The sequence below is a fragment of the Vigna umbellata genome, chromosome 3 (assembly GCF_029865625.1).
Source record: "Vigna umbellata cultivar VRB3 chromosome 3, Vumbellata_1.0, whole genome shotgun sequence".
Taxonomy (NCBI): Eukaryota; Viridiplantae; Streptophyta; class Magnoliopsida; order Fabales; family Fabaceae; genus Vigna; species Vigna umbellata.
Window position 1 is genome coordinate 8,690,229 of NC_142167.1, and position 26,358 is coordinate 8,716,586.

At 35.0% G+C, this 26,358-nt stretch overlaps 3 protein-coding genes and 1 pseudogene across 4 annotated transcripts; 1 reads left to right on the forward strand and 3 right to left on the reverse strand.

Moving 5' to 3' along the window:
- Positions 1 to 3,635: 3,635 nt before the first annotated feature.
- LOC148201566 (uncharacterized) lies at positions 3,636 to 5,875 on the reverse strand. Its single transcript, XM_088109435.1, has 4 exons — positions 4,698 to 5,875; positions 4,383 to 4,606; positions 4,049 to 4,294; positions 3,636 to 3,960 (listed from the first exon to the last, which is right to left on the reverse strand). The coding sequence occupies exons 1-4, from the start codon at positions 5,778 to 5,780 to the stop codon at positions 3,636 to 3,638; spliced, it is 1,878 nt and encodes a 625-aa protein (XP_087965561.1). The 5' UTR covers positions 5,781 to 5,875.
- Positions 5,876 to 8,880: 3,005 nt separating this feature from the next.
- COP13 (Proteasome component (PCI) domain protein) lies at positions 8,881 to 15,029 on the reverse strand. Its single transcript, XM_047297135.2, has 11 exons — positions 14,670 to 15,029; positions 14,431 to 14,543; positions 13,214 to 13,460; positions 12,625 to 12,682; positions 12,450 to 12,539; positions 12,197 to 12,262; positions 10,002 to 10,091; positions 9,713 to 9,871; positions 9,513 to 9,634; positions 9,253 to 9,325; positions 8,881 to 9,176 (listed from the first exon to the last, which is right to left on the reverse strand). The coding sequence occupies exons 1-11, from the start codon at positions 14,852 to 14,854 to the stop codon at positions 9,111 to 9,113; spliced, it is 1,269 nt and encodes a 422-aa protein (XP_047153091.1). The 5' UTR covers positions 14,855 to 15,029; the 3' UTR covers positions 8,881 to 9,110.
- A 4,297-nt stretch (positions 15,030 to 19,326) lies between these two features.
- On the forward strand, positions 19,327 to 21,272 carry LOC124824671 (prohibitin-3, mitochondrial pseudogene; annotated as a pseudogene). The gene is made up of 2 exons (XR_015785162.1): positions 19,327 to 20,263; positions 21,110 to 21,272. The product of XR_015785162.1 is annotated as a prohibitin-3, mitochondrial pseudogene (transcript).
- A 301-nt stretch (positions 21,273 to 21,573) lies between these two features.
- LOC124831306 (thioredoxin-like 4, chloroplastic) lies at positions 21,574 to 24,196 on the reverse strand. The gene is made up of 2 exons (XM_088110467.1): positions 23,006 to 24,196; positions 21,574 to 22,113 (listed from the first exon to the last, which is right to left on the reverse strand). The coding sequence occupies exons 1-2, from the start codon at positions 23,459 to 23,461 to the stop codon at positions 22,042 to 22,044; spliced, it is 528 nt and encodes a 175-aa protein (XP_087966593.1). The 5' UTR covers positions 23,462 to 24,196; the 3' UTR covers positions 21,574 to 22,041.
- Between the last annotated feature and the right edge of the window lie 2,162 nt (positions 24,197 to 26,358).

Genomic DNA, 26,358 nt, shown 5'->3' on the forward strand with positions numbered 1-26,358 from the left:
TTACATTAATTACATTTTATGTCTTTGTTTTACATTATAAATTTTAAATATCTTAATTTTATTGACCTTATTATTTCTAGTATAATAATGGATATCTCAATTTTAATTAATCACCCGTGTTTTCTCTTTGTTTTACATGAAAAATTTTAAATATATCAATTTTCTTGATATTAAATAAGAAAATATATGTTTGTTGGGTCTATTAAGGAGGGGGTTCACATGGGAGATACAAACACCAATGACATCTGAGTCTAACCATATAAGGGATTGACACCAACCTTTACCAAAAACCTTAAGGCAATGGGTTAATGGGTCTTTCATCTTTATATAGTGCTATACTTTCTCATTTCTATCCAATGTGAGACTTAAACTCACTTGGATTCCCAACAATCTCCCCGTTAAGGGTGAGTCTCTTTCTACATAGGTACACTCCCCCTCCAATAGAAACATTCCCAACCAACCATAACCACGAGTATCCATTTCAAACTATCGTTCATCTTAACGGAACTTGCTTACCTGAATACCCTTTGCCAGGAAGAATTTTAGTATAGGGATCATTATGCTCGTCTCAGCTGGTCACCAAGACAAACCTTCGGCTCCGATACCACTGTTGAGTCTATCAAGGATGGGGTTCACATGGGAGACACAAACACCAATGACATCAAAGCCTAACCATATAAGAGATTGACACCACTCTTTACCCAAAACCTTAAGGCAATGGGTTAATGGGTCTTTCATCTTTATATATCTTTGGGTTTCATCTTTAACTGTTCAAACTCTCCTTTGAGAGCTTGTATTCAGACTTGTCTAACGCAGTTGTCACCTTTATATGCAACCTCCAATATCTCCCAGGCTTCCTTTGTTGATTTAGCATTCGCTATTTTTTCGAATCTCGACTCATCTACTGTATTGTGTAACGTGAGATTTTCTTAACAATGTTAACATCATTTTGACATAGCTCAAGTATCATTTTCCAATTGTTTTGTTAACTATTTTAGAAGCCCTAATTTGAAAATGTTTGGGTGAAAAACTGCACAAATATAATAGCGCGATAGTTCCATCGTTCTTTTTTTCAAGTTTGAGTTCAAAAAACTTAGGTCACTTATCGAGCTTTTGTTTTCAAATTTATATACTTCCTTTATTGTTTCTTTTGTTTTTTCTTGGTCATCTTTGAGATCGACCATTGTGTTGTTTGTTCATTTTTGTGTCAAGTTTATGTTCTCATTTGCCTCGTTCACATGTGAATTTAGTGGAAAATCTAGTTTGTTTTGTGTTTTACACGGTTTCCTTTTGTTCCTTGTTCCATGTTTCATTGTTTTTCAGTGAAGTCGAACACATTTTCAAGTAAGATACATAACACTAATTGAGACGACTCAAAATTTGATGATCGAATTGAGATTTTCGGACAAATACAAAGACCAATCGAGAGTTTAAACCTAGTTTTAATTATGTATTTCATAAGATGACCAAACACATTAAGATTAATTGTCACTTCTTTTGAGAAAAAATTGTATCCGAATTACCAAGACTGTGTTCGTTAACTCAAGTGATCAGTTAACAAATATTTTTATTAAGTTTTTATAATACTAACAATTGATTATAGGTTTAATCCTTTTCGAAATCCCTATTTGTGTAGGAATGTCTCAGATAGGTCCTCGTTTTCTAAAGTGTATCAAAATGGTCCTTAATTTTGAAAATTGAGATCAATTGAGTCCTTCCCGTTAAGTTGGCTGGACGGCGTTAAAAAAATTGATGAGTGGGATGCTGAGATGACGAAATGTTACTGACGTGGCATTGACCTGCCTTAATGGTGAGTTTTTCATATTTAAAAAAGTGAAATTTGTAAATCAAAACACAACGTTTTGATTTTTAACATAAACAGCGAATGTTTTATGAGAAGGAGGAATCCCTAAATTGAAGAAATCCCCAAATTGGTTGACGAGAGCGAGGTTCGTGTTGGAGGTTGTTGACGCAGGTGGGTGGGTTTAAGAACTTAGTTGTTCGACGCAGGTGGGTGGGTTTAAGAACGTAGTTGTTCGAAGACGATGTCGAAGGAGCATTCTTGTTGTTCGTCGACATGCACTGTGTGGCGGAAGGAGAACCGTAACTTGTGTTCACCGATTTGCCACTGTGGACTCAGATGTGCGATGAGAACTGCTAAAACTGTGAAGAATCGTGGCAAGCAATTTTGGGGATGCTCGAAGTATAAGGTATGATTTATTTGACGTTTGTATTATGTGGAAGTGTTTTTTAGAATGGATTGTTGTTTATACAGAGTGGTGCTGAAGAGGGTGGCTGCAACTACTTCAAATGGTTCAATGATGTTGTGGAAGAGGAAAGGGGCAAATGCTTGAAGTGTGAAGGAAAGAAAGAAAGTTCGGTGCACAGTGAAGAAATGGATAGTAATAGGAAAATTTTAGTTAAGTTTGAGAAATCTTTGTTGGTTGTTCAGAACTGGATGAAGGTGTTGATATTTTTGGTTTTTCTTTTATGTGTAATAAATACAATTTGCGTATCAATGTTGATGACAATGGGCTGATGGGTTGTAACCGTGTTGTACTTTTCTTCCATTTCAATGAAAGTCAGACTTCTTATTAGTGAAAACTTTATTTTTGTTATGAAATGTGATGAGTAAATAATGTTATTATGTTGAAGTTGTAATGTTTTTATGAGTCTAAAAAAATCTGCATATCTGAGGTGTTTTTATGAGTCTCCTATCATACACCTGCGTCATGCATATCTGAGGTGTTTTTATGAGTCTAAAAAAATCTGCATTGCTTAGGGTCACTTTTTTTCGAGCGTCCTATTCTCGCTGGCCGACCGTGCACTGAGCGTTCTCTGTGGACGAGCATCCTCTTTCCGCTGAGGGAGCGTTCTCTAGTGCGTCCACATCTTTCTGAGCGAGCGTCCATTGTGCGTCCAGACTCAGCGAGCGTCCTCTTCTCGTTGGGCCAGCGTCCTCTCGTGCGTCCACAGGGCGAGTGTCCTGTTCTCGCTGGACGAGCGTCCTCTCGTGCGTCCACAGGGCGAGTGTCGTGTTCTAACTGGACGAGCGTCCTCTCGTGCGTCCACAGGGCGAGTGTCCTGTTCTCGCTGGACGAGCGTCCTCTCGTGCGTCCACAGGGCGAGTGTCGTGTTCTAACTGGACGAGCGTCCTCTCGTGCGTCCACAGGGCGAGTGTCCTGTTCTCGGTGGACAAGCGTCCTCTCGTGCGTCCACACTGGACGAGCGTTCGTTCGGTGGTAATACAATTATTTAGAAAACAAGGAAAAAAAAGAGGATTTAACATAAAAATTAGCATTATCAGCTGTGTAATAGAAAAAGATTACCAAAGTACTGTCTAATACAAAAAGAGCACCAAGTTGTTGTCTAATACAAAGAGACATAAAAAAAAACATTAAATTTGTTCATTTATCCCCTTAAACTGCAGCTTCTTCTTGATTTGATGATGGGATGTTTGGTTGAGTTGATGGGTTACTTTGTTGTGTTTGTTGAGAGTTGAAATCAGTTGTTTGTTGTGCTTTGGTGCAAGAAGTCCTGTTGTGGCCGAGTTCCTTACAAATGCCACATCTTTTCTTTAAACCACCCTTCCTCATTCTTTTGTCATCCTTCACCAACTCCCATTGCTCCAACCTTCACTTCTTCTTTGGTCTTCCAGGCAAAGTTCTTTTTGGTGGAGGGAGAACATCTTCATATGTGGTAATCTCCCACAGATTGTTACCATTTATTGGATAGACAATTGAAGAGTATGTTTCTTCATATGTTGACTTCCTAAAGCAACATGGAATGAATTCCTCTGCATCAAGATTTAGGAATTTCATAGCAGCTAAGGAGTGGCAACATGGTATGGCAGTGATTTCCCACTTCCTGCATGTACACAAATTTTCATCTAAATTGACTACAAATCTGTCACCAGCTTGGGACACATGGCGAACTTCAAAAATCTTGTTTGCTGACCAGCTGTAAAATCAAAACAAGAAACACATTATAATCATAAACCACTAACACATTTTAAAAGAAATCATAAGTGAACAAACCTCATTCTTACCACGGTATCCAATATTTAGTTAACTGAGACTCCTTCTTTAGTCTAGTCTTGATTTTTGGACAAATGTTCCCAGAAAGTGATTGACTTTTTGTCCTGTTAGTTGCCCATCTCTTCATCAAGTAAAGCCGGATTTCCTCCATCATGGTTAAGATTGGCTTAGACCTTGTATGCACCATTACACTATTAAAAGCCTCTGACAAGTTGTTAACCAAAGTATCACACTGAGGCTTGCTGCTAAATCTTGATCTTTACCAGTACCTAGAACATATATATGTTCATCAATGTTACTATGAATATTTGCCAGATTTTTAACAATAGAAATTTAAATACAAACCTGGGAGGAATTTTTAACAAGTATTTGAAAGCCTCATCGTTAAGCTGTTTAATATTTCTCATTTCTGCTTTCCATGCTTGTGGATGGGTTGCTGTAGCTGCCTTCCACATCAAACGCTTGAGTTGTTTTCCAGGGAATTTCTTTCTAAAATTAGCGTATAAGTGCCTAACACAGAAACGTTGATCAACTTCAGGCACCACTTCTTGTACAGCTTGTAGTAGTCCCTGTTGAATGAAATTATGACAGTGTTGTTAGAGATATGATTTCAACCTCAAAGATAATTAACATAATCGGGGAATAGGTCATGTGCATTACCTTTTGCTGGTCCGACATGAATGTAAATGATGAACTTACTTCCTCCCCACCGAGATCTTCAACCAAAAGTTGAAGGAACCATTTCCAAGTATCCTTGTTCTCTACTTCCACCACGGCATACGCAAGCGGTAACATTTGATCATTTGCGTCTCTACCAACAGCAGTTAACATTTCACCACCATATTTTCCTTTCAGAAAAGCACCATCCAACCCAATTATTGGCCTGCAGGACACAAAACTATCCTTGCAGGCCTTTAGACATGTATAAAACCTCATAAAACTAATTCCATCCACATTCTCTTCAACTTTGACTTTTACTGTGGATCCTGGATTACGAGCTAAAACCTCATTGGCATAATCATAAATCCTTCTATATTGGTCTTTGAAAGACCCATCAACATGGTCTGAAGCAATGGCCTTTGCCCTATAAGCCATACATCTAGATACACCTACATTCCATTTTCGATTTATCTTCTCACGAATTTCCTTTCCCTTTACTTGGGGATTTTCTCTAACAGTTTTTTCCAACCTTTTACTGAGCCATTTTGCATTAAGTAATCTTAATTTGTGCTCTCTACTACATCTGTGGTCATCAACAATAGTCCTTAATTGCCACGTATGAATGGCTTCCATATAAGCACAATATGCCATCCAGGGGCACTCTCCTTTAGCACCCATACATTTTAGCCTCATTCTCTTCTTATCATTTTTAATATATTTAATATTTCTGCCATTTTCTATTGCATATGTTTTCATGGCATCCACAAAGTCTTCCTTCTTAGCAAAATAAGTTCCCACATCCCATTTATAATCTACCATTGTCTTAGGCATGCAGAAGGTTACAAACTTCCCATAACCCTCCTCTTCATCATCTTCTGCTTCACTTTCTGCTCCACTGTCTAATTCATCGGATTTCCATTCATCATCGGACAAACCTCTATGATGATCACTATTCATTCCATCATCCACATCACTATCATCAGATTGCACATCAACTTCGACATTACCAAACCAATCTGCCACTCTATCTCCTACCTCCTCTTCTAAATCACACTCAACATTAACATCAACCAGACCTTCCATACAGTCGTAATTAACCTCCTCATTGCCATCATCATGACCACTACTGGTCCAGCTTCGAACATCACAACCATCCTCTTCAACCTCACCCACACCAACATGTGTTTCAATTTCTCCTTCAACAACATCATCATCCTGACCTCTCTCACCTTCATTGACAGCCACCTCAAATTGTCTTTCACTGTGTTGTTCACATTCACCCCCACCAACCTCTCTTTGAATTTCTCCTTCAACAACATCATCAGCCTCAACTCTTTCTTCTGAAACCACAATAGTTTCATTGATTCCATCACACTGCCCTCTCTCACCTTCATTAACAGCTACCTTAAATTGTCTTTCACTATGTTGTTCACATTCACCCCCACCAACCTCTGTTTCAATTTCTCCTTCAACAACATCATCAGCCTCAATTCTTTCTTCTAAAACAGGTTCAACAACCATACCCCCAACTTCCTCTTCACCTTCACCCATAACCATACCTACAGGTTCAACTTCTACTTCTTCTGTATTTTGAGGAATATATTCTAACATATTTATCACCTCAGGTTCATAGACATTGTGAACAACAAAGAGATGAACCTCACCATTAAGCCTGGCTAAGGTAATCATGTGCATGGCTCCTATGTCATCCAACAAAGGTTCCAACCTATTTTCCAAAACAGAACCACCACCAACGCAGTACAACAACTCCTTAAACCCATCATAACCTAGACCTTTTACTACACTGACTACAAGGAAATAGCTCCACATGTCTGGGTCAAAGGATAAACTTGTACTCTCCCCCTCATACTTAAGTTTTCCTTCATTTATGAACTTCCCACCATGGTGAAAAACAACTTCAAAATTTCCTTCCATTACGTACAACACAACAATTATATTTTAACCTATAAAGTAAGAAAAGACTTTAACAATGGGGGACCACATTGCAACCCACCACAAAAAAAAGCATTAACAATATATACAAACCACAACCCACTGAAAAAGACAATCAAACAACGCTTTAATAACGAGGGACCATATTGCAATCGAAAACGAAACAATATACAACATACAACAGTGTACGACAACCATAAAGGACAAAATCATCACAAAATTCAATCAAAAGCACATTTACTAACCTGAACACGTGGTTCACTTCGAACACTTTCGCCACTGCTTTCCACGTGCTTCACCGCCAACACCTTCTTGATTCTACCGAAATACCACCGATAGATCACTCGCAAATCTAGAAACGATACCTATTGTCCGCCAAATTGGAACCATAAAAGACAACCCTCGACAAAACCCTCATCAATTTAGGGATTCCTCCTTCTCATAAAACGTTCGCTATTTATGTTAAAAATCAAAACGTTGCGTTTTGATTTACAAATTTCACTTTTTTAAATCTAAAAAACTCACCATTAAGTCAGGTCAATGCCACGTCAGTAACATTTCGTCATCTCAGCATCCCACTCATCAATTTTTTTAACGCCGTCCAGCCAACTTAACGGAAAGGACTCAATTGATCTCAATTTTCAAAATTAAGGACCATTTTGATACACTTTAGAAAACGAGGACCTATCTGAGACATTCCTACACAAATAGGGATGTCGAAAAGGATTAAACCTTGATTATATTTATAATAAAATTAGTACATACAATTTTCGTACACCAACTTTAAAAAAGTGTTAGATATCTTAGATTATTAGATATCTCATAATTATTTTTTATCTTAAATTACTTAGTTTCATTTATTTTGTTTTATTCTTTAGTTTATATTTTGTAATGCACATCATATATAATTTTTTACTGCATTCAATTAGTGTTGTCAAATGGGTTGAACCCGCGAGCCAACCTGGCCCACCACGAGTTCGGGTCGAATTGGATTTGAAAAAAATGAAATTTTTTTATACAGGCCAATTTTCAACCTGATTCACTTAGAATCCGACTCACCCGAGTTAAACCCTTGGTGAGCAACATTGGCTCACCAACCCACCTAGTTTAATTTAATTATTTATTATTTATGTTTAATATTATTAGTTAATATTTTTTTATTGTATTGTAAATGGGAATAAAGAAAAAGATGAGCAAAATATTATAAATTTATCCATTCAAGACTCTAATCTTATAAATGGATAAGTGACCCAAAAGTTATTAATATTATAAACTTATTTATTCGTTTATTGGGTTTGCTTTTTGGATTACATTTGAGTTGTATGTTAAATTTTTTATTTTGAATTGTTTTTAAAATTTAACATCATTTCAGAATAAAATTATTTAAATTTGAATTACAAAATAATTATAATTTTTTTTAATTTTAAAAAAAACTTGTAATTAAGTGAGAATTAAAAAACTTGTAATTTTTTTAGTTTAAAAAAAAATTTGTAATTAAATGAACACTTGAACAAACCCGTTTAACCCATCAACCCATGATAGACCAAACTGGATTCAAATTTTTTGACTCGCTAATAAATTAACCATATTAGATTGACTCACTAAGTAGTCAATCCGTGATGAGTCGAGTCGAATCGGATTGAATGACCTGATTTGAATAAATAAAATCTCGTAAAAGGATTGATCTTGTTCCAATACACTTAATAATCTCATTAATTAAGAATTGAAACTAAAAATAGCTTAAATAAATCTTCCTTCTTCAACTATACGAAATTTTAACAAAACTAAAGATGCTTAAGGAATTGTTAGTAAAATACAAACGAAAAAATTCAAATAAAATATATTTTAATTACTCTATCTAAAAAAAATATTTAGAAAATAAAAATAATATAAACAATTCAAATATTTCAACTTCTTGAAATTGAAAAAAGAACCCCTTCTATGTTGCTTTAGTTTCCAATGTAACCGACGAATTAACCTCCCATGACAAAATAAATTGTAGTGACCAAGCTTCACTACAATGCATAAGAATTGACCAAAATAAGGATTTACTTCAAAATAAAACCACTTATTTAAAACATTTCCTTTTTGACTTTGTTATGCATCCTAACAATGTTGACGCCCTTCATTGAGCACCGACCCTTTCAAGATAAAAACGAGAACGGAGGATATCGTTTCCGTTTAAACGCAAATAAATACGCTGCATTATGCTGGGTCGATGGAGCATAAATGAAAGTGAAAAGAATGAGCATTAAATTTTATATAGTTAATATGTAGAGATAATTGATCCTCAGCTAGTCCACGACAGAACAAGCATTCTTCCATTTTGGAGTAAAACACTACCTGCTTCTCAGAAGAACTGGAGATAACAAAAAAGATAAAGAAAAAGGCTGATGAACCAGAACTAGATCTACTTGCATCATTCATAGTCTCGTACATAATAACCTTTATTGCCTGGCCTTAAATGTTGAACTTTTGTGGAACATCAAAGTCATCGAAGTCGTATCTTTGTCTCTCTCTTCCGGCCTGAGTACGCAAGTTAGCTAAGTTAAAAACATTTTACAGAAATGTTAAGATAACAGAACAGTTGACGAACACACACCTTTGACAAATACAACTGATCACATGAAATTTGTTCATCCATTGCAGTTAGCTTCCTTGATAGTGCCATTATTCTGGCCATATATTGAGAAAAAAAAATACTTCAGTACAATAGGAAGGATTATAGACATATAGGTCACTATGAAATTAACCGTTAAAAGTAACAAAACTGAAAACTTGTCATTTCAAAATTTGAGATGAAACATATTAATTGATTATTGGAAAGTAATTGTGCTAAACGAGCTTTTAACATCAATATACCTCTGGATTGATGAATCAATATGCTCAATCATCTCACAGGTTTTATACTGTTCAGGATCCTCCAAGAATCTCACCATTCCATCCTTCTGGTTGATAGTAGCATATATCTCACCATCCTGAATCTGTAGTTTAGGAGTATGTTATTAGTGGTATGTTAATGCTAAAATGAAAATAACAATGTATATCAGTTGGAGGACCACCATTTGTAGCACATGCATTTCAGCTTCTTTGGGGCTATTTAACTGCACTGTGTTTGCTATATCTTGGAGAGAAAGGGTCAAGTATGTCTGGGTCAATCTTTGAATATTCCGCTTATACATGGATGATACAACCTGCTTAACCAGTCCAAGGTTGTTGTCCTGAAACAGAAATTTGCACAAGAAATCTTGATAAGTAATTGCATAACGTCACAACTGGAAGTTAAACAATGTACTGAGCAACAGTCAAAATGCCCCTATAAATAAGTATTAAATATGTAAAAGAACCCACAGATTCAAACTTCTCCGCATTTGTCTTGACGAAAGCCTCTAATTCTGCAATTTTTCCATTGCCATAAGTATTTGCCAATTCAACATAAGGCTGCACAAATGGCAAAGGGATTAAAATAAGGTTAACATAGCTCAAATACAGAATATATGCATGGAAGCCAAGTCAATGTGCGTTAAAGTAATCACACAATATTGCTAACAGAAAGTTACACGGCCATTCATGTTGATGGTACAAAAAAGGAATTTTAAATAAGTAAATCCATGAATAATTAAAAAAAAAAAAATCGAGAATTGCATAAGATTTTACCCTATAGACAACTTACGAAGAGTGGGATATACTAAAGCAGGCAGAGTCTTGTAGAGGTTACTCAATGGAAATGACAGATTCAAAAATGGGAAAGTGTACTTTAAGCCCCTGTACTTTTTGTCAAATTTTGCAATTGTTCATACACCTTCAATATACGAATACGTTTGAAAATATATGAAATTAGTCTTTCCTAATATTTAAAGCTTAAATGTTTAGTGATGATTTTTACTGCCACAGTTGGAAGAAATCTGGGAATTTAGTTCTTCCTCGCATTACCTAATTACAAAGTCAGAGAACCCAATCAACCTGCTAAATAAGTAATATGTATTTTATACCATTATGTATCTTGTAATGAATGGGTCAATCTTTATCTTTACCTGCTGTATCCGATTTGCAACAGTATGCACTATGACATTATACCTCATTTTACTTTTGTTTACATATACACGCACGCGCACACATATGAGTTAGCTTTTGTTTACATCAGGTGTAAAGTCTAAAAGCTCGTACCAAACCCAAACCTTTAATTTAATAAAATCTAATGGTTGATATCAATTCACTTAGTGAGTCATGTGTTACCTATGCATCGATTCAAAAAGGTGTCTTTATTTCCTTGGAAGGAAAACATGCTAGTGTACTTAAATCTGAATGTAAATCAAATTAATGGAAAGTAAATACACAATATAACCTACTTAGATGAACTGATCTGAACCATCAGATTTGGTGTAAGCCTTTTGACTTACACTTAGTATAAACAGAACCTAAATATATGTGAATGTTTACATGCATACATTTTGTATTTCGTGTGTCTTTATTTTCCAATATTATGTATATGTATTTCTTCTATTTATATTTTTTATTAACATTTTAGCTCATCATATTATAATAGTATGTTTAATTTAGTTTTTATTGCTATAAGTAGTTCATTACTATTTTTAATATACCATATATTATACTTTATTTAGGTTATTATTCATTTTAGTTTATTATATTATAATATAATATAAATAACTGCCCAATATTGTCAGTTAAAAAGTGACCAATTTAAAAAATATAACAGAAATGTTGGACTCAAATTGATGGCCAAGCCCCAACAGATGAGAAAGGAGAAAAATACACCCTAAAGCCCTAGGGAACCACGACCCATCCATTTCTGTTATAGCTTGCACCACCCCTTATAAGTGAAACATTATCTGACTGACCACAAAAGGAAAGCTGCAGCATAATAGAGAGCGCATTTCCTGACAACAGATTTCAGTTGAACTCTCAGTTGGACTTCAGATTCGGTGGCTAAAAAGTCCCAGATGCATGATTGCAGCCACTCCAACAGCAACACTAAAACACGTGACAGAGTCTGTTCCTATATCTCATTGCTACTCCACCCTGCCCCACCACCATAATAGTGACCAGGTCACAATTGATAACGTAGGCTGAACACTGTCCTTTCTTCTGGACTGAAGAAAGATGATTCAACTTGGACCAGAAGATAATTTGATATGGGGAGTTATACAATCAAGGGCTGCATAGAAAGGCTGCTCCAGTAAGTACATAAAAACCAGCCTCGGGTGAAGAGAGCAACACCAAATGTCAATACCTTTCCTTCTGACTTGAGGACAAGAAAGCTTCTTAGGAGGGTGGTGTTGATGGAATCTGTCTACCCAAGCAGACCGTGATTCATTTAACCCAATGATTACTACTACGGCAGGAACTATTCCTATCTTTCTAAACTATAAATAAGACAGTATCTTTTCTCTTAACTTTCATTCTGATCACACTTACTAAGATAGAAGTTATTTCTATCAATATTTTGCATATAAAAAAACCAACTTGTACAATTTGACCTTCTAAATTATAAGACAGTATCTCAACCAACTAAATTGAAGTCATACCTGACAGAAGTTCTTTAGGTTCCTTTGAGCAGCAGAAGAAGAATACTTAGGAAGACTGGTAGAGAACTGCCAGAAAACAAATGGCAGGTCATCACCTGATAAATTATAAATATAGCACCTAAAAAAATAAAGTTTAATTTGGTCAAAATGAGAAAAACCCCATACACAGAGGGTTTGTCATCTGACAACACTGTTTAGGATCTGATGCATAGGAAACATAACAGGTGTAACCTCTAAATAATTAGACTTATACCTGTCCATTACGAATGAGAGAAACCAGTATATACTTCTTGTACGCTTCAACAGCTATAGCATTAATGACAGACATGGGAGCAGTTACAACCTGGAAAATATAAATACTGAATTAAAAGGTTGATACTAGAACAAATCATGAATAACACAAGTTATAGATTATGTAGATTGCTTACATTATGCAGAAGGTCCAATGCTTTTTGAAAGCGCTTCATTCCAATGCATATCATTCCTCTGTCAGAAGTTCAAAAGACAGACAATATGCAAAATGCTTCACTAAGAGCTCATCACCAGAAGTATGATCTAAAGTTATTAAATATTGACAAGTATTCAAAGTACTTGTCAATCTGATCCATGTGCACTTCAATTTAACTATGATAAAACTTGAGATAAATACAAAAGAATAGAGAATAAATTTGAGTAGCAATGGTGGGTGCCAGTTAAACATCCCATCCTCATCTCTGAAGTAAAAAGACATCCTCATCACCATTTCCTATTCTCTTCTCTTCCCTGATACCCTTTCCTCCCCTTTTTATTTTGCATTTTTCCCCTTCCAACTCCCAAATACCCACATGAATTGACATGGAAAAATCCTACAACCCCACCACTACTGTTAAAAAGACAGAACATTACCTACACCATATCTAATATAAGTGAGAGAAATTCAATAAATTATTACAAACAGTGAAGAAATTACAGCACATTCTATCAACTAAAACACAGTGCTAAAAGCACAGAAAGAAATAGAGAAAGAAAGCAGCGCACCCATAATAACAGTAGAGAAAAAGGTCTCGTGGATGGTTGACTTCAAAAACATCATCATCCAATATGGATAAACCAGTTTTGTAGCACTTTGACAACAAGCAAAGCAAAAGAAACTCTGAATGTAGGGGAGTTAAGTGCTCTGCAGAGACCTGAACTTTCCGAAGTGCAGTGAACAAAGGAGCCACACCTCGTATTGGAGCTTCCAACAACATCACTTGATCCTTCAACCTCTTACACACAGATAAAACTACAAAATTCCAAAAGGAATAGAAACACAAATATTCAATTGAAAACCGTGAAACAACATCAATATCATACTAAAGCCTCTGCTTCCTTCAATCTTTCAACCTTCTACACAGATAAAACTAAAAAATTCCAAAACATTCAAAAACACATCAACCAAAAACCAAGAAATAACATCAACATCAAATTAAAACTCATTCTGTAGCAGATCCTTCAGCTTCTTGAACATGCATAAAACTACAAATTCGGAAGAAAATACAATCAACATTAAACAACCAAAGCCAAGAAAGAAAATCAACACCAAAAAATAAAATCTTCCCAATCTTCATTTGTCCCCTTTCTTCTCTCTCCAGTTGATTAACCTTGACTCACTAATTATTTTTCCTCTTTCCCAATCAAGAGTTGTTAGTGAGATATAGAATGGATGGGTGAAGAAGTGGGATGTTAGGTCGGGAAGAGTTAGAGGAGATATTTTTAAAGTAGTGGGATTCACCGGAACTCTTCCACTCCCTATCTCACCTCCTCAATTCCTATGCTACGTGGGACTTTTGACAGAACAATTTCCATTTATCTCTCAATCTCTCGCCATGTTTGTTATTTATTTCTCTTTTAACCAAACACTTACAATTTGTACTCTATTTCCCACCTATGCCCATTCATCGTTTATGTTTCCATCAAATCTATTTCTCCTCTCTACCACGCCGACCAATCATATCTCCTTCACTTTTATTGAATTGTAAACAACACTCGATCGCACAAGTATCTAACAACCAATAAAATAATCTGAACCCGCAATTTGTTACTTAATTAACTAATGTAAGCAACAAGGTTTCAAAATCAGTGCGCAAAAACAACTTCGGCCGGCGATTTCCCAATGTCAAGGATCAACCCTAACTGCGACCGCAATTTAAAGCCGTTTCCATAAAAGCAGTGAATCAAGAGAAAATAAAGATTCGAATATCATATTTTCATACATCTTTCAGGGGCCAAACGAATCTGATCGCTGCAAGCGCCGATGAACCTGGTAACGATTGGAATGGCAGTCTCAGCCTGCGTTTTTGTGATCGGACTAGTCATGTAGGCTTCTCTGCAATCGCAAAAAGAATCAAAATAAAACAATTCGCGTAATCTGGCAACAATATTCAAGGTTTCAAGAACTAGGGTTTTGGACATCGACAAATAACGCTTAAAATTAATCTTTTTAGGGACGTACAGGATGTAGAGAAAACCGAGGGAGTGAATGGAGGGGTCGAGTTGAGTGAGAAGCGAGGGCAGGCGAGTTGACTGGGATCGGAGCGACTCATCGGCTTGCTTCAAAATACTGTGGAGGCGACTGACATCGCTAGAAGTGCTCGATAGCCCTTGGATTTGGGCGACCAAAGCTTCCAGAGGGTCCATGCAGTGCAGTTACTCGCTTTTCGACTCGTTCACTCGTTTGTTCTTACTGACTTAGTGAAAATACGTAACAGTGACTCCCTCCCGAAGCTCGTCTTCGTTTTTCTGTCGTCCTGAGAGTGCAATGTAGCACATGAATGTGTTTGTGCACTAATGAAAGATATTTGAAGGAAGGGAATGGAATGGAATGAATGTGAAGTGGTGGGTGAGATGGATTTAAAAAAAGCAATTTGCAAAAGTAGATTATTATTAATTTGTCCTTTTTTTATTTTTCATATAAAATGAAATTGTAAAGACTAAAAATTAAACTAAAATAAAATTAAAATTGTTAAGGATAAAAAAAAAATTAAAATTATAAAAACTAAAAGGACATTGATTAAGAGAATAATCTTTGTTTGAGTTTGATAGGTTATGTTTCACTAATCAAGGTTGGCAATAAAAGACAATGTCATCAAAGTTGATAATAAAAGACAATGTCATCACAAGGTCCTCTTATTCAATAAGCAAGCACACAAAAGTTTATTTAGCTTGGTTATGTTGACAAAAAGCTCGATTTAATTCAGTAAAGTCACTAATAAAGATGGATAAACTAAATTTAGGTAGACAAGGTCGGCAACCAAGCTCGGTTGAGCTCGACAAACTCGTAGTGATTTTGTCAAATACACGATTTTCTAACACACATAATTCAATTTACTGCATGTTTTAAGACTATGGAATCGATTTTAGTATCATAATAAATAAAAATTGTCCTCATTCATAGCAAATTAAAAATAGTTTTTAACACATTATTATGACTCGTTAATACAAACATAATAAATTAAACTCAAATTGATGTTGTTCTTTGGGAGTGTGGCCTTTTGACAGGAGGTGGCATGTGATTGAGTCAAAAAGATTTCTTAGTGTGCTCTAGAAGGTTAAGCAATGAGGATGCAAAAGGTTTTCGACGCTCTGAGTGTAAGAGAATAAGTGTATGTTTTAATGTGTGTTTGTGATGGATATGCATGAGAATGTATAAGGTCTTAGGATCATATGCCATTTGTGCGATTTACATATGGAATCTGTTGGAGATAAAATATTAGGGAGTGTTCACTTTAGATTATTGATTTGAGGGAGAGTGAATGGATGAATTTGAGGAGATTTGAGAGTGACTTGATTGTTGTGTTTTTTACGGGATTTAGAGGTGAGTAAGAGTGAATTTGGGAGTAAAGTCCGTAAAGATTAGTATAAGAGTTCATCGATGTAACAAATTAAAAAAAAATAATTGGTATAAATTGGAGATTACCAAAATACTCCTAGTTATAAAAATAATATAAATTGATAATTGTTAATGTTATATTTAATTGTAAAGATATTCATAAGGAGGAAAAAATAAAAATGATTGCTTGTTCATAAAATTGTGGGAAACTAAAAGAAATAAAATCCTTCTAAATGTCAACACTTTGTTTACAAAAGCTTTGATACATAACTTGTTTTCAGAAACATAGATTTACTCTATTAAACTAAAAAGAAAAAGTATAAAAACACATTCTACTTGAAATGAACAAAATATTCAAATACCCTTGTTACTTTAAACGACAAAGATGCAAAACAGTATGCAAAAGACCAAAGGAAGAGGCAAGGAATTGGAAGAAAGTAAAAACATGAAATATTTATAGGTACAAGTAGCCTTTGAATCTGCATGAAGAATTTTCTAGCAAAATAGTCTTGAATGGTGTGTAGTTATTTGGGGAGAAAGGAAGGGAAGGCATCAACAACAACCGTGGAGAAGAGATTTTGGTATTGCATCTGAGTGACAAAGGTAGTGTCGTAGAAGAACCAATGGACATAGAGAAAAACATGTTGGGCAGGTGCAGACTTGCTGGAACCAAATAAATCACCACAGGAATCGAATATAACAATACAACATGATGAATGAGGGAGTGGAACCGAATACCAAAGAGCGAGAACCGAATACAACATCAGTTGAATTTGTTGTATGGAATGGAACCGAATACAACAAATCTAGAATCGAATACAACACCCTAAAGAACCAAATACACTATTCTTCAATTCCTTCTTCAAGCTTTATTATTCATCTTCTCCATCTTCAACACATGCTCATCTTCTATATGGAGGGCAAATGTGACATTTGAAAGGAATTCACTCAAAATCCGAACGATTCAGTGAGTGATAAAAAAAGTACATGTCTTGCAAATCCATTTAAGTTTGTCTTCGAATATCCGCTGAAATGAATACGGTGCATCTCTCAAATTAGTCTTAGATTTTCCTCTTTAACAATAAAATTTGTTCATTCGAACATGGCCTTAAAGGGTAACTATTTGGCTGTTTAAAAGACAAAAATATTCAAGACTACAATAATGAACCCTTGATGGGTCGCGCCGCCTAGTCATTTTAGGCTAGGTATGTACAAATGCATATCCAATATTGGACTCAAAGTCTTTAGGTGTACATGTAGTTATTGGACTCAAAATCAATATGTGTAATGCATATTGTTTTGGTGGGTCCTAGGTCGAGCTTGTGGTTGTCGTAGACCAGACGATTTATGTAGTAGACTAAATCGTTAACTGCTCAGTTTCTAGCACCTTTCCAAGATCGCCCAAAGTCTGCTTGAATGGTACCTATTGAAGGTAATTCGATACTGAAATCAGTATATGACCAATCAGTTGGAGAGCTGGTTGGAAGAGTTCAGCCTTAAGAGCTCACCTTGGTAGGACTCAACCAGGAGAGTTCGACTAGAGGAGCTTAGTTTGGAGAGGTCAGCTCAACTCGGAGAGCTCGACCTAGAGAGTTGGGCATGAAAAAGTTTGGCCTATAGAGTCGGCCTTGAGAGCTTAGTTTGAAAAGCTCGTCTTGGAGGAGCTCAACCTATAAAGCTTGACTGGAGGAGCTCAATTTGGAGAGCTCAACTAGAAGAGCTTAACCTATAGAGTTTAATTAGAAAAGCTTTGTTTGAAGAAGTCTTGGAGCTTAGTTAGAAGAGCTCACCCTCCAAAGAGCTTAACCTCGAAAGCTCGTTTGAAGTAGCTCCACCCGGAGTTGCTCGATTGGAGGAACTCAATTTGGAGAGATATTGGAGCTCAACTTAAAGAGCTCATCTCAGACTGCTCAATCTAAAAAGCTCGGCTGGAGAAGCTTAAGTAAAAGAATTCGGTTTGAAGAACTGGGCATGGAGGAGTGATAACTCAATTTGTAGAATTTTATTACACTCCTTTTAATATCTTTGTTTCCTTTATTTTTCAATTCTAGTTTATATTTGTGTATCCTTGGAAACTTCAGGTTTTATTGTCGAGCTTATTAGATGTGGAGTTGATGGGTTGCTGAGTTGTTGGTGCGGAGCTAATGGAGACTGACTAGTTGGAGCCGACCTATTCAGAATTGACCTGTTAGCTGTTGATATACTGAGTTGCTGACTTAAATTGTCGTGCTTCTAAATCACTGAGACCGGATTGCTATGTTGCGAAGCTGTCAAGTTTCTATTCTACCAAGGTGACAGGTCTCCACACTATCCAAATGAACTAAGCGAGGGATGTACACTGCCACATGAACTCACAAAATAGAAACCAATTCTAATGTAGCAATAACACGTATTCTCACACACAACTAGGAGAAACAAACTTTTGTATATATTGAATGAACACAGTAGTCTCAAAAGAGAGGACGTGCAGTGGAATGAGACGGAAAGAAGAACACTCGTACCTTTTACCAAAGTTCCAACACGTTAATGTAATTTGGTTTCTTCTACTTTATTTTCATTATCTTGTAATTTTAATTCCTTTAGACATCTTTCCATAGTTGAAAAAATTCTAACAAAAAAAGTTATACTTTATGACTCTTTTACTAGGATTTGTTTTTTTTTTTTAACCTTTACTTTTTATGTAACACAGTTTCCCTAACCTTCTTGGATACTCGCATCAAACTTAAAAACTTTACTTATATTTTTTAAACTTATAACTTTTTATCACACCCCTCGTAACTAAGTTCTTTCTTTTGATATCGTGGTACATTTCACAGTTTCTTTTTCTCATATGCCTTATTTAAATAAAATAAAAATAAATTGGATGTTTTGCTCAAAAGGGGACTAGTGTTTAAACATATTAATGATTCCAATGTTCTGCTTATGAAAATTTAAAGTGATGATGAAATTCCTTAACTAGCTTATGGTAAAATACTTTGAATGAAAATTATAGGATTAAGCTTGTAATTTAGAATGAAGATAAATAAATGTTTAAATTTAAAGTTACTTTATGTGCTGAATTTAATTCATTATTTTGTATTATTTTACTAGGATTTTATTACATCTTACATCACTTAAGCCATTACCTTATATATATTTATTTGATATATTGACCAATTTTATTTTATTACATTAAGTTCATTAAGTATAGGTGAATGTTGTTGAAACATAAGATTTAAACAGTCATTATAAAGTTACAAAATACATATATAAATTATAAAGTAAATATTACTTTCTCTCCAAGCCAGAATTCCATCTCCATAACATAACCCATCGAGCTAATCAAGACAGAGGAAAACCCTCCAAAACCCTAAACCCTTCTCTGTAATGGGTAGCAGCCAAGCCGCAGTCTCGTTCCTGACTAATCTTGCCCGCTCCGCCTTCGGGCTGGGCGTGGCGGCCACCGCCCTCTCGTCCTCTTTATACACAGTCGACGGCGGTCAGCGTGCCGTCCTCTTCGACAGGTTCCGAGGCATTCTCGACGAAACCGTCGGCGAGGGAACCCATTTTCTCATCCCGTGGGTCCAGAAACCCTACGTATTCGACATCCGCACGCGCCCTCACACCTTCTCCTCCATCTCCGGCACCAAAGACCTTCAGATGGTCAACCTCACACTCCGCGTCCTGTCTCGTCCTGAAATCGGCAAGCTCCCCGTGATTGTCAAGAACCTCGGCCTTGAGTACGATGAGAAGGTTCTTCCGTCCATAGGAAACGAGGTTCTCAAGGCCGTCGTCGCGCAGTTCAACGCGGATCAGCTTCTCACCGACCGTTCTCAGGTCTCTGCTCTCGTCCGCGACAGTCTCATTCGCCGCGCCAAGGATTTCAACATTGTTCTCGATGATGTCGCCATCACGCACCTCTCCTACGGCAGCGAGTTCTCGCGAGCGGTGGAGCAGAAGCAGGTGGCGCAGCAGGAGGCTGAGCGGTCCAAGTTCGTGGTGATGAAGGCCGAGCAGGAGCGGCGGGCCGCGATTATCCGTGCCGAGGGAGAGAGCGATGCGGCGAAGCTAATCTCCGACGCTACTGCCTCGGCTGGAATGGGGCTGATTGAACTCAGGAGGATTGAAGCGTCCCGGGAAATAGCCTCCACGCTTGCAAAGTCGCCGAATGTTTCGTACTTACCTGGAGGACAGAACCTGATGATGGCTCTTAATGCTTCCCGTTGATCTTGATAATGGTAATTACTTGTCTCTGTCTGCATATGTCTCTGATAGTGTGCATATTCAATCTATTGATAAAGAATGTATTGATATATGTAGCATTTCTCCTTTTTATTAGGAACCCTTAAGTGAATAATTTTTTATTGGTCATCTGGTTTCTTATGTAATTAATGAGTTTATATCAACTTATCTTTTTCAAGTTTTAACAGAGATTATTGGGAATGTTGTCTTGTACATGGTTTATGTTACTTGACAAGGAACTCTTATTATTAGAGTATAATTTAGTGTTGATCTTATCAATAGTGTAGACTTTTTCATTTTGTAGTTTCATTATGAGATTTCTCTTACAAATAGGTTGCAAGTTGGATATCTTGTCTAAATAATTTCCTTGAGGAACCTCAACCTTTCAACACAAACATCTGAGTGCTAAATTGTTTACAGACATTGGCACACTTTGCATACATTACCACACCCTCTCATCCATTAACATTGGAACCCATTTCATGCCTGTTTTACTTTTTTTAATTTACAGATCTCTGCCAGTTTAATGAAGTGTCTTCCCCATGGACCTAATACATATTCTTTTCTTTTTCTGACATGATATCTATATGGTTATGAAAAATTCGCTGGGATGCATGGACTAACACTGTTCATTAAGCTTTATTAAGTTATTTGGGTTCCATTTTCATCTTAACTTTAAATTATTGGCATTGTTTAACTGTTTCTACCTCTCGGCACAAAAGATGTAGAAAGACCATGAAATTGTATACCCAGTTGTTTCTAGGTTTTGATGTGCAACTGTATATGTTAGTAGTTTTTTACCATTGCCAAACCTGCCTAACCCTCCTGCTTCTTCATTTCAGGTACATGCTTGGATCAATTTGTTTAGTGGTTCCGTTCTTGGAAGCAGTTTTCTTGAGTTTTTACAGTAGACTCTATCTCGTTTGAGCACAATTCAATATAATACTTGTGTGGTTAAATGTAAGTCAACTGACTTTATCATCAATTTACCAAAGTATTTCAATATATCCTGCGCATTTGGTTCTATTTCGTTTCTCAATTTGGCCATTCTCGCTTGCAAATATGTGGTCAATATCGTAAAAGCTTCTGATAGTTTAAAAGAATTAAATTGTATTTTAATGATTAGGATGTACCTGAAATCAAAATAAATGCAAGAGAAAAATGTTTTCAAGAATTTCACTTTAATTTATTTAAATTCTAGAATTAAATTGAAGTTTATAGGCAATTTCAAGGAATAAATTTACCGCTCTACTTAAATAAAATATTGAGAAGTGAAATGAATATTTGTTATATTTGATGGATTTATTAATGGGTTAAATATGTTTTTAGTCCCTGTATTATCAAGCGTTTTTGGTTTTAGTCCCTCTTTCAAAGTAAGGTACATTTTAGTCCTCTTTCTTAAGGAAGCTTTGATTTTAGTTCTCCAAAACTAACACAGTTAAAAATCAGCTGATGTGGCTAACGGTAGACTAACACAATTTTTTTTGTCAAAATTTATCAGCTTTTTTTCCTCTCTCTCCCTCGTCTCTTCCTTCAATCCTAAAACACAAAACACTAAAATCTTCCGGTCAAGCTTTTCTCTTGCGTCTTCCATCACCGATCAGACAGCGACCATCATCAAAACCACGAACGCCAGTTCCGAGAGAAGAGCCCACACCGATACCAGAGGACAGCAAACATTGAAAAGAAGTTGGACAACAAGCATTTAGATTAACCCATGGTTGATGCTTAGCCATGTCAATATGAAGATTAAGTTTCATTTGATAATCAGTAATCAATAAATGAGATATACCCTGATTCTAAGTCGATCAGCAACCTCGGACTGCTCATCATACTCGTCCATTACCTGCAAGCAATAGCGTAGTAAGAGTCTTTGTACATGAACTTTTAACATGTTCAATCTAATAATTAATCAAATAAAGCCTCTAGTTTGAGTGACAATGATAAAAGCTCTCGTCGGATAAATTTCTATGGAAGAAAAAAAAAACCCAATTCCTTTGTAAATTAGAATTAGTATGTATAAATTAGAAATCAAATTTTGGAAAATGTAATATGAAATAATTTCTATAAATAGATTATAGAGGAACTAATTTTAATTTAGGATAAAACTGTTATATATATATATATATATATATATATATATATATATATATATATATATATATATATATATTTTTTTTTTTTACGCTCCTAAAAATCATAATGAATCTTTTTTTCGAGAATGTAAATATTAGCTGATCGTGAATTTCTTCTCCGCAAACTGTAAAGAGGTTTGTAAAAGGGAGACAGGAAACACACACATCACAAATAAAGACTTTAACTTTTATGCACTTTTATTCTGTAAGGAACTTTACATAGCACTATAAACTAGTTACAAATTATCACTAATGAGTTTTGACATAATATTAATATTTATTATCACTAATAGAGATCATTCAAATGGTCACATATACAATGTTTACTCAAAATAAAATCTTAATAGGACCTGGAAAATAAAATAATATAACATACGCTGATAGTGCAGAGGTTAATGACACTGTCTTCCAATTACATGTTATCGTGTGTATAAACTTGTTGCCTTTTACAATAATTACTTTAAAAATCAAATATTAAATAGTTTTGATTAATTAATAGTGTAATAATATTTACTGTATGGAAAAATTAATCTAAATAAAACTGTTGTACAGAATATAGGAACATAAATATTTGTCTGCTATATGGAGGAAACAGATACTTACATTATGCTTTAGAAAGATTACCGGAGCTTCATGATCGCCAGATTTCTTGCACAACTTTGCAAAACCCTGCTCTATATACTTGCAGCTTCCACAAGAGGTGCGGAAGAAATCTACCACCACCAAAGATCCAATTCCTTTAGACTTCTCCAGAATTTTGCTGAACTCTTCATCAGTGGTGAATTCTCTTACACATTCAACAGGACAGAGATCTTCATCTTCATCAGATAACCCATCTTTATATTCATCAGCAACTCTTATCCTACTAGAAAATAATGTGTGCCTGATTTTCACTGGAGGTTTAACTTTTGTCTGACCAAGACATAGTTTGCCATGCCTGTCCCTAGCAATTAAGCTGAAAACTACCTGGGAAATTCTACACTTAACTGATTTTTGTATCTCTACTCTAACACTGGCAAAGGACTTGCTAATCTGCCCAGGAATGACAACCTGCGACATATTTTGTATTCAAAAGCTTACACTGCTCGTAATCAAGATTTTGGAATAGAAAATTTTAATAAGTTGGCCGGTAGCAGTGATGCCTCATACAAAAGGTTGCTGAGTTTCAATTGATTCCAATACCATATAGAAGCATCATCAAGTGAAAGGATAAAATTAGCAATAAGGAAAATGACTTTCCCAAGGTATAGCGGTTACAGAAAAAAAAAAACTCTAAAATGTGGACTATATTTGGGAAATGGAAAATGATTCTAAATGGTTGTGATACAATAGACATTGATGTTTATATAAAAACACAAAGATTAGACATAGCGACGATAGTATAAGGATTTCAAACTGGAAGCCAGATAGAGTCCTGAAGCAGCAGCAGTTTTCAAGATGTACACAGTTTTCAGTTCGCATTATCCAAGTCATACCTTAAGTTTTCAGTTGGCATTAGGAGATCAGAACCCTTCTCTTGGTGGTTTGTGCCATTCTCGGTCTCTTGGGATAACTGAAGAAACCTGTGCTATACCACGAGAGTGGGGGAGACCGCAATGGCGGTTCAATGACGTGGTCACGTGGATTCTGCTTGCGTTGGCAATGGCTTTGGCGGAGAATGGCAGTGGATCCTAGAAGAGTCCTCTGGTATCGGTGTGGGTTCTTCTCTCAGGGCCAGCGTTCGTGGTTTTGATGATGGTGGCTGTCTGACCGATGATGGGAGATGCGAGAGAAAAGCTTAACCGAAAGATTTTACTGTTTTGTGTTTTGGGATTAAAGGAAGAGACGAGGGATAGAGAAAGGAAGAAAAAGTGATAAACTCTGACAAAAAAATATTGTGTCAGTCTACCGTTAGTCACATCAGTTGGTTTTTAATGGTGTTAGTTTTGGAGGACTAAAATCAAAGTTTCCTTAAGAAGGAGGACTAAAATGTATCTTAGTTTTGAAAGAAGGACTAAAACCAAAAACGCTTGATAGTATAGGGAGTAAAAACATATTTAATCCTTTATTAATTTTTGTAATAATTATTTTAAGTCATAAAATTGCGAAAAATAATATTTTACATATTGAATGTATGATGGGTTCTTTTCCTTCGAACTTATGCGTCGTCTGGTTGGTGGGGTGAGTGTAAAAACAAATAAGATAAATTTAGTTGGAGAATTGATTGGAATGAAAAAAATAGGAAAATAATAGAAAAGTAATATTCTTACCAATTTTCTTTTTTCACTCTATTATTTTCTTCAGTTCAATATTTGCAATTTTCACGTATTTTTGTTATTTTTTTATTTCAATCTTTTATACTATCTTATTTTTCTCATTTTGACTAAACAAACCCTTAAAGAGTGAAAATGAGACCGTTTTCTTTGCTTCATTTTAAAATTATTCAAATAATCTTATGCATTTGTTTGTAATACTTTCTCCACAATCATTTCCAGAAAAAGAAAATTCTTCAACTAAATACTTTGAATTTTTACATATTTTTTTAATATAAACCATCTCTACCCCTTTACATTTTTTTTTATATCGGTAACTTAATTTGACAAACTGATGTTTTTTTAATAAAAACTTAACATATATAAAGAAGAAGAAAATACATTTTTTTAGCAAATGGGTACCCAGGTCTAATTGCTTTTAATTTAACGTAAAGTTTAACTAAAAATTGATTTCCTCCACTATATTTATAAATTCACTTAAATAAGTTTTAAGTATTTTCTAAATTTAAACATTTATAATTAATTTTTATTCAAAACATTTACTCGAAATATTTTTTATTTTTATATAACTATTTTATCATTTAATTTTAATATTAAAAAAAAGAGTTAACCAATAAACTAATGAAACAAGAATAACAATGGTGTTATTTGTTGATTGAAAATATTAAACGACCAAAAACTTGGATAAAAATAACAAAAAATATTTAAACACTTATTAAAACAACATTTTTTTGATTAAAATTCAATAAATAATATCTAAAATTGTAAAATATTTAAAACTGAATTAATTCTCTTAAATTCAAAAGTTTATGATTATTTAAGTAGTTCAACATATGTTAATACTGCTCTCAAATAATATAAGACTAAAATAAGTGACAAATAAAAGATCTACAGTTATTTTTTAATGTTTTTCCTTTTAGTAATTAAAGTAAGAATGATTTATATAATTTCATCCGCCAATAATTTATATATGATTTAATTAGGTTATCGTACTGTCGTTCGGTCAGTTATGAACTGAGCGGTTGACCATCTAACAATGAAACGATCGGTGAACTAATTGGTTGGACCAAAAACAAGATTAGTTATCGAGAGTTATTAAGTTAATTCTAAATCAGGTTATTGGTGTATGGACTATAATTGAGTCAACCCTAATTAGAAGTCCATCACGAAAGTCTAGAAATACATGTTTGATATTCACGTATTTGATTACTTTTACTATGCATTTATTGTCAAATTGTCTAGATGAACACTAACTTGAGCGTCAGAGTATCTTCTGCAAGTGACACTCGATCTAATTGAACAGTACAAGGAGAATTAAGGACCAAACTGTGACCTAAACTTAGAGTCAGAATTAACCTCGATCCCACAAATCGAACCAGTGATGAATGGAGATGACAAAATGGACCTTGATTGGTAGATACACAATAAAATAAAATAAAATAAAAGACTGTAAAATGATCTTATTCATCCTACTTCTTCTGTACAAAAGCTAGTCTTTTTAGTATCATATAGATATTTTAAGCATCAATAAAAAAAATTAAATGAAGAATATAAAAAAATGTACAAGTAATAAATTATAATAAATAATACCTAAGTTATTTACTTTATGATTTATTTTTAAATAATTAAAAAGTTTAAATGCAATTTTTGGTACATTTAATTCACTATTTTATCTCCTATTTTAAAATAAAAACATTTGATCTT